The 8,797-nt window shown below is 55.5% G+C and overlaps 1 protein-coding gene across 1 annotated transcript; it reads right to left on the reverse strand.

Annotated features, from left to right (window-relative positions):
* Positions 1 to 5,658: 5,658 nt before the first annotated feature.
* On the reverse strand, positions 5,659 to 7,796 carry C1QL2 (complement C1q like 2). The gene is made up of 3 exons (XM_084524425.1): positions 7,760 to 7,796; positions 6,714 to 7,484; positions 5,659 to 6,470 (listed from the first exon to the last, which is right to left on the reverse strand). The coding sequence occupies exons 2-3, from the start codon at positions 7,362 to 7,364 to the stop codon at positions 6,291 to 6,293; spliced, it is 831 nt and encodes a 276-aa protein (XP_084380551.1). The 5' UTR covers positions 7,365 to 7,484; positions 7,760 to 7,796; the 3' UTR covers positions 5,659 to 6,290.
* Between the last annotated feature and the right edge of the window lie 1,001 nt (positions 7,797 to 8,797).

Consider the following 8,797-nt stretch of genomic DNA (forward strand, 5'->3'; position numbering starts at 1 on the left):
CTAGATGTAATAATACTGTGCATTGTGAGGTATGGAGTTGCTGAATCAATAGGATTTTGCATATTAATTGCAAACACAAACACACACACACACACACACAAAAAAAAAAAAAAAAAAGGCTGAGATTCATTAGAATATGGCCCCAAATACTGTATAACAGGAACCCTATTGTCACACTGGCATTCCAAGGGTAGCTATATGTTATATACTTAAGGACAGACACTGATAAAAACAGAGAAAAACTCAGTTTGAGAAGGATCAGACCAGTGTACCTGGAAGCAGAATTTGGCCCTTGGGGTTCCAGCTCCCAGGAATGATGGATACATGAAAAATGAGGTGCCAGGAGAAGGAGAGGCAAACTTCAGGAATTCAACCGTATCCCCAAACAAAACAGAGAGAAGCCCACCTGGATGTGATCCCCACCACCTCGTGCATTGCCATGCTGCAGCAGTTTCGGAAGCAGCATTATGATAACGAGGGAAGAGCCAGACACCACCTGAAAGGCAGCTTCCTCCCCAAGGACTTAAAACATTTTCTCCATTATCATACCGTCAAAATTGCATCTTCAAACTAAGATTGGACAAAGATTTGCTGTTCATAAAGCCTGTTCAGGGGGGAGCTCACCTCTTCAAACAAGTTATTCTCCTGGGCATGTTCCCCCCGTTCTCAGAGGCGGGTCTCTCCTCTTTGGGATGGCGATCACATCACAGCACTTAAGCAACAAGCAATTTGTTGACAAAGAGAAATGCCACCAAGGAAACATTTCAGCTGCATTCAAGACCGGGGTTGGATATTTTTTGTTTGCTTTTCTAGACATGATCTGGCAGCTGCAAGCAAAACGAAGAGCCGGGATGATGTGGCCGGCCCCTCCCTGGGAGGAACGCAGCCAAAGCCGCAGGCAATCCATGCTCTCGGTGTCACCGTGCTCATGGCACACTGGAGGAAATAATCCCGCATTAACGGGGCAGCAGATCACAGGGATCATACAGGCCTTTTCTGTTTCTACCCTAGTTCATGCCAAAAAAAAATAAATAATATAATAAAATAAAAAAGAAAAAGAAAATGGGAGCAAAAACAATAGAGAGAGAGATGCCATCAATCCCCCGTGAAGAAAATCTACTCCCATATATTAGAATACAAAGCTGAGGCACACAGGGTGATGGTTAATTCAGGCTGTCTCATATTTGGAAGAACCCAAAGAAGATGGGCTTGCATGGCTTTCTCTCCAAGCAAGCATGGCCATAACCCACAGCTCCTCCATTCCAGACCTGCACTCTGCAAAATCCTCAAGGTGAGGTCCTGTGGAGCAGGACACCCCAGGGGCTCGGCACTTTGGGGATATGACCCAAAATAAGCAACTGTCAGGGCTTCAGCCTGGAACATGGGGGATAAAAAAAAAAAAAGGGCATTACAATGCATGTTCCAGGATGGGTTATCAAATTGTACCATAGCCTCATCGCCTCGCACGGCCAGGAGGTAATGCTGCCATGCCACTGGGTATTTCCAGGGAACCTGCATTGCCCTCTGCTGGTGAGAGGTAAGGAATTAGGGCCAGTAGCAAACGGCCTGTCCGAGGGGAACAGGATGGAGCTCAGGACCCTGCTTCAATCCGTACCTGCTTCAATCCGGCCCTCAGAAATGAGCAAGGGAGCGCGGTGGCCTCCAGGGAAAACCTGAGAGGTGACCAAGTTCAGAGTAAAGTTCTGAACTGGCATGGATCTGGTCTAAAGAAATGGACCCTTTTTTGCATGTTAGCCAAAGCTCATCACCAAGCTGAACCTCCTGAAGTTCTGCTATCAAACCACCTGCAAGAAGGCTCTCGCCCCTAAGTGCCAGGGTGTCCACACTGTAGCAGTTCACCTCCCTCGTCTGTCATTAATCTTCCCCATCTCTGCACGATGTGTCCGTTCGCAGTAAAAAGGACCAAGCTCTTTGAAGCCTCAAAGTCAGTGAAGATGCTGTTAGTCTTTATTTTACTCTGACAGGCTCCTTTATCCCAGAGACGATGCTGAGGCACAGAATCTTGGCTGGGACTTTCCCCCAAAGTTCAATCCAACCAGAGTAAGGGAAAAAATTGGCCTGTGTTACCAAAAACAAAACAAAACAAAACAAAACAAAAGGTTTATTTAACATAAGCATAATAAATAGACTTATATGCCATTTGCCTCTGTCCTCCACAATGTAATCAGTCTATGGGATAGGCAGAAAAAGCCTGCACAAACCAAACCACCCTTCCTACTTTGTGCGTTCACAGATTAAACCTTTCCAGGGACTACAAGCCCCTGAAGGAGACAAGCGAGGATACAAGCAATCATTAAATCACTGAGAAATATCCAGAATAAGTTTCAACAGCAGGAAGCCCTAGACCAAAGTGTGGCTCAATGCGTGTGTGTAAAGCCATGAGATGAGGCACAAAAAGCAGCACTTTTCTCTTTTTACAGCAAAAGAGGGAAAAGAGGAGCCAGACCAGGGGCTCCCCTGCCCTGCTTTGCAAGAGGATGAGTACTGAGGAGAAAATCTGCAAGCCCAGATGCTGGAAAATGCAGAGCCACCAGATTTCACACAGGAAATGAGGCACCCGATTGCTCTCACTGCACCCCAACTGGAAACGAGCAGCACAGAAAACTCTTTCAGCATCAGCTGGTTCTGCCTATCTCAGGAAACTCTTTCCACACACCAGCTGGTGAAAACCCAGCTGCAGGGTTTCACCCAAGCCAAAGCAGGATTTCCTCACCCATCTTCCTGGGACGTGTAGGAGCCCCCCAAGGTGATGAAGGCCACAGCAGAAGCCAAGTGCCCAGCCTCGAGCCCTCCAGCTCACAGGAGAGCAAAGGGACCTGAACATTCTCCTCCAGGGGACAGTCCCAAGCTCTCAGCAGCATCCCCATCCCCTTCCCCAGTCTTTCATGCCCTCGGATGCCTCCTGCTCCCTCTTCCCAGGGACCCCTTCCACAGCTCAGGCACGGTACAGGGAGCCCAGAGCAGGGCAGAGGATTGCCATCAGTGACACAAAGATCCAGGATTTGTTGCTGCAATATCAAAGTTGCTTTGAGAGCATGGACACCTTTTCTTTTTTAATCTTAACTGGCTTTTTTATCATTAGTTTATCTTGAGCATACAACTGGATACAAAAGAGAAGCAACCTTTGTCTGAAGCTCTGCCCTTCCACTCCTTTCAGGGAGGTTTCCCTGTTCACACCCCTATCATCCCTCATTTCTTAAGAGCATTTACTTTACTAATTGGGTAAAACAGTTGTTCTAGGAGCACTTCTGAGGGGATAGCCCTCCAGAGCTTGTCTGAGATGCCATGGGAAACCAGTTCACAAAGTCGCAGCCATCCCCTGAGCACAAATAAATCCTCCTCTGGGCCAAACTAGGGATCACGGTGTACCCACTGCAATAATCCCCTTCTCTTTGTGCCATGAGACGTGTAAAACACCTGGAGGGACCTGGAGGTCCCCTCTGCATCGAAGCTGAGAAGGTCTCAGTGGCAGCCACCCTGCTTCTACCCACAGCCACCCATGGGCACCACGATCCCTGTGGTTCCCTGGACAAGCACACCACCCAGCACAGAAACTTCCCATCTCCCAGTTGCTTTCCCCCTGTTTCTTCAGGAAAATTACTAAATATATAAATAAAACCACAAACCAACCCGCACTCAGAGATGCTACCATGGTGCCTGGGCTGGAGGATCCTGTCCACCAGCCCAGCTGAGAGCCATCACACCCCGCAGAGGCCATCTCAAGGGTCCCTGCTAGGAGGAAAGGAAAGAAAAAAGCCCGCAAGCAGCCGGGGAGACGTTGGCCCTATCGATTGTGTAAACTGTCAGTGGAGTGGCAATGAGCATTTTTGTGCTTCTATCCCGGGGAATAATCCAGCCTGATAATTAGTACATAAGAGATAAGTGGAAAATGAGACATCTAGCGAGGGTGGTTCAAGCCTCCTCGTGACATTGATAATGTGTAGATACATAGATCACTGTCGGGGCAAACCGCCACCGCCAGCCTGTGTCTTCCCATTGCCTCATCAATCCATCATCCGCTTAGCTACTGACACCTTGGCAGGCACACACCGCCAGCCCCGCATTTGAATTGCAAGGAGCAGGCTCCACCAGGGAATACAGATTTAAAAATCTAAGATTCAAATTTGTTTAAGTATTGTGAACAGCAATTCCCTTGCAAGGCATCTTCATTGCCCTTTTGCCAAGGGGGAACAGTTGGGTCTTTGTTAGAAGTACAAATTGCTTCTTAATGCAAAGGATAAAGCGGAGCCCAGGCACCTCCTTAGAATTCCTCCTGGCGCCCGCTAATGCTGCTGCATGTCAATTTTAATTTTTTGAAATTTAAACCGAGGGCTTTGTGTCTAAGCTCCATTTCGTCAGAAGATGGGGAGGTTGGGGGGGGGGGGGGAGGAGGGAGGAGGAATAGTCAAAAAGGATTACAGATCCACGGGGAATTGGGGATCCATAGCAATTATGCTTCATTTGGGTCTCAGACACCGGTTTTAATCATATTCTAAACGGTACAAATCGACAAGACATTAGAGATTGATAAGTGTCTAACACATGTACCTGGTTATGAACTCTGCTCCCCTCGGCTTTGGGAGGTTTGAGGATGGGATTTAGGGAGGAATTGCTTTCTTCCTCCTCCGACGGGGCAGCCTGGGGCCCTCCTGGTGCACCACCGAGGACAATGCCCTCTGAGGAGCAGGCAGGAGGCACAGGAGACTGCAAGAACCTGGTGCCCAGACCTGGGGCTGGAAAAAGTTCATCCCAGCTGTGAACCCCTGTGCTTCTGCCAGGCCAGAAAGGGGGCAAAGCCCCAGCCAGGGCAGAGGTGCTGCAGCCCAGCTCCTGCCCCACTTGTCTGGGCAGCCACAGGAGGGTTGTGAAGGGCAGCGAGCCTCCGGGAGGTGAGAGCACGAGGGCAAAATGGCACATGGAAACAGCACGATGGAAGGAAGAGCTAACAAGGGGACCAGCTTTTGTAGCTCGGTTTAGCTCCCTTAGCTGGAACAGAGCACACCCTCTGTGCCCAAGCTGCGGGGTTTACCTGTTGTCTGAGGAAGATGCTCCCCCTCCACCAGCAGGCTCAGAGCCGCATGCACTGGTACACACCCTGCACTTTCAGAAGGACACACGGCACCTGGGATTTACCACATCCAAATGACCACATTCAAGTCTGTTGGTCTTCAGTGAGCTTCCTCTCACCCCCATCTCCAGGGCCAGCTGGGGTCTCAGCCCCATGCATGCTGCGCTGTGGGGGCTCTCTCCCACCTCCTTCTTGCATTTGTCAGGCACAGCACACTGCTGCTCTGTAACTGCCGATTAAATAATTTTTCTTGAACTTCAGTAACTCTGGGTCAGGTTCTGACCCAGTGAATGTTTAGCAGAAGCACTCTGCGCACCCAGTTTCACCCCTGGATGACTACGCACCTTCTTTTTATAAAACTGCATAAAGGTGAAGGGTTTTGCCTTCTCTATCTCCTCCCAGACCCTTTCAACTATAATCAAGACCTAGACAAGGTGCCCCATCCTAACTTTTAGCTTTGGTGCAAGCCTAAAGGACTGAAGCAGCACCCCTATGCCTCCCACCCCCCCATGCCACCAGCACAGCGCTCCTTTGCAGCACTGGAAGAGACACACAGCAAGAAGCCATTGTCTAAAAACATAATTTAATGTGGTGTTTTGGTGATCGTGGTCAAGGACTGAATTCTTTTTGCAGACAGGAACAGATTTGCCGTTAGTGACATTGTCATTCACACGAGCATCGCGTTGCACAGAAAAGAAAAGTTTACACTTGACCCCATACAAACGAAGCAGCAGAGGAAAAACCAATTATGGCCACTCCATGAATAATCAAAACCACTTCATGAATAAACAATCCAAAAATTCAGCATCGTAATTAATACTCATCGACCAAAAAGAAAACGACCGGTTCAAATTCCGTGTGTGGCACAGGCTGAACTCTGAGCCCCCGTGCGCACCACGGGGACCACTCGGGAGTTTCAAGCCGCCAAGCTCCTGGTGTGACACACAAAACACTGAGGCTGACAAAGGGACAGGAGGGCTCAGAGCAGGGGATCGCTTTGTTTCACTCGCATTTCGTTTCCACGGGAAAAGAAAAAAAAAAAGAGAAAGAAAAAAAACCGTACGAAGTGGTAACAAAGCCAAAGTGACCTGTAGAGACAGCGGACACCAGCGGGAACCGCGGCACGACGGGGTACAGAGACACCAGCCAGCCCCACACGCATCACTGGCGGGGTCAGCAGGGTCGTGTCGCTTGCTCTGTTTTAATCGGGGTATAAAAGAAAGCCAGAGAAAGTGCTGTACTTATTGTTGTTGCCTCCGTGCGCTTTGCCTCCGTCCAGCTTGACGTACACCTCGTCGCCGGAGTCCAGGTGCAGCACCACGCTGTTGCTGGCGTAGTCGTAGTTCTGGTCGGCGTCCTGGGCGATGGCACTGGCCCTCACCTGCCAACACAGCCACGGCCGCATCAGCCCCCTCGGGCCCCCGCACGCCCCCACGCACCCCTCTCCCCTTCCCCAGGCCCCAAAGGGAACGGGGTTTCGCCGGGGCTCCGAGCGGAGCCGCTGCCGTCGGTGCGCCGTCGGGGGCTCCATCCCCGCACGGATGCCGGGGATGCGGCGGGGCCGGGGCACCTCGGGGCTGGCGGAGGGGTCTCGGGGGGTGAGAGGGGGGGTCTCGGCACCCACCTGCCCGTTCTTGCAGAGGTCGGCCCACATGCTGGTGCCGTCGCCGCCGCGCATGAGGATGTGGTAGGTGAAGAAATAGATGCCGCGCACCTGGCAGGTGAACTTGCCGCTGGCCGGCTCGTAGTGGTTGCCCAGGTTGGTGACCACGTCGTCGAACTTGAGCACCTCGTAGCCTTCGTGGGGGCTCTTGAGCCCCACGTAGAAGGCGATGCGGGGCCCGCTGAAGGCGGCGCTCAGCCCCCCCGCCGCCTCGCCGCCCCCCGCCGCCGCCCCGCCGCCGCTGCCCCCGCCGCCCCCCGCCCCGGGCAGCGGCAGCCCGGGCAGCCCCGGCTTCCCCGCCTCGCCCCGCTCCCCCGGAGGCCCCCGGGGACCCGGGGGTCCCTGTTCCCCGGGGGGACCCCGCGGGCCCGGCTTGCCCGGCCGGCCCGGCTCCCCTTTGGGGCCCTGGTGGACGAAGGGCGGCGGCGGGGGGTTGGCCCCCGGGTCCTGCAGAGCCTCCACGGCGGCCGTGCTGCCGGGGCCGGGCGGCCGGGCGGCGCTGTAGGGGTCGCAGATCATGCGGCAGGTGCCCATCATCTCGTAGTGGGCGCCGCTCTCGGCGGGCGCCTGCAGCAGCAGCAGGGGCACGGCGACCAGCAGGGCGACTGCCATGGCCAGGGCGAGCCCGGCGGCGGCCAGCAGCCGCCTCCTCCGCTGCCAGAGCCGGGCGGCGAGAGACAGCAGGTCCTCCTTGCCGGGAGAGGTAATGGTGGCGCGGGGGCCGGCCGCTCCCTGCGGGGGGGACGGCAAAAAAAAAAGAAAGGCGGTGAGCCCCCCCCCGCCGCCGCCGCCGCCGCCGCCTCCCCGTCGGGGCCCCCCTCAGCCCGCTCGCCCCTCCATGCTGCCGAGCCCCCCGGGCTCCCGGCGGGGCTGGCACGGAGCTGGGGGGGCGGCACGGAGCGGCACGGAGCGGCACGGAGCGGCCGCCCGGTGCTGCCCCCTTCGCCCGCCCCTCGGCGCCGCCCCGACGTGGGGGGAGCGGGGCGAGGCGGGGCGGCCGGACCCACCTGCGGGGCCGGGGGCTCGGGGGAGGGCTCGGGAACGGGGCTGAGACGTTTGCGGGGAGCCGCTTCGCCAGCCGGGGCCGGCCCGTGTGCGGAGAGATGCCCCGGGCACCGGCGGCGGCGCGGCCCCCCCGTGGCGGGGCGGGCGGAGGGGCGGGGAGCGGCGGCGGGGCTTCGCCGGCCCCCGACGGCTGGCAACGGTGTGGGGGACCCCCCACATCCCCTCCTGTCCCGTCCCATCCCATCCCATCCAATTCCATCCCATCCCATCCCATCCCATCCCCTCCTGTCCCGTCCCGTCCCATCCCGTCCCCTCCTGTCCGTCCCGTCCCGTCCCGTCCCGCCCCGTCCCGCAGGTGCAGCGCAGGCAGCGGCTTTGCCATCCTCTTACCCTCGTTGCCATCCTCCCCTCGGCTTCCTCTGCCTCCTCCCGTCCAGCCTCAGCCGTGCCGAGCCGAGGGGCCGAGCATCCCGCAGCAGAGCTCCCCGGTGTCCCCGCACGCCCGTTCCGGCCTCCTCGGCTCCCCAGCTGCCGATGGGGAGGGGGCACGGTGAAGAAATGCCTTTCGCAGAGTTTGGGCTGGGTTACGGCACGGTGTTTTGTAGGTTTCCCTGCGCGTGTTTGCGTCCCAATCAAGCGGTGTTTGCTTTTTCGGTTTGGTTTTATCCCAACCCAAGAATTGTAATTAATTGCCTTTGATTTTTTTTTTTTTTTTTTTTTTTTTCTGGCTAAACGGTGCTAACGCGGCGGGAGCTTTTCGCCTCGCTAAGTGCCTCCAGGGCTCTGCCCTGCGGGGAATAAATGGGGAATAAATGGGGACCTTGCCCCAGTTCCTAGGGGAAGGCTGAGCACCTTTCCCGGGGTGGGAGCGCAGCCCCTGCCGAGATGTCCCGGGGAAAGGCTCTGGCGAGTCCCCCTACCTCGGAGCACTTTGAGGGGGCTCCCCGCAGCAGCAGGTGCTGTGGTTTGTCTTAAAAAAGACAAAACCTGCAGGTCGAGAAGCGAGCCGCCCAGCCTGATCCCAGGCTCGTTGAAGCTGA

This window comes from Aythya ferina (assembly GCF_964211825.1).
Source record: "Aythya ferina genome assembly, chromosome: 6".
NCBI classification, from domain to species: domain Eukaryota; kingdom Metazoa; phylum Chordata; class Aves; order Anseriformes; family Anatidae; genus Aythya; species Aythya ferina.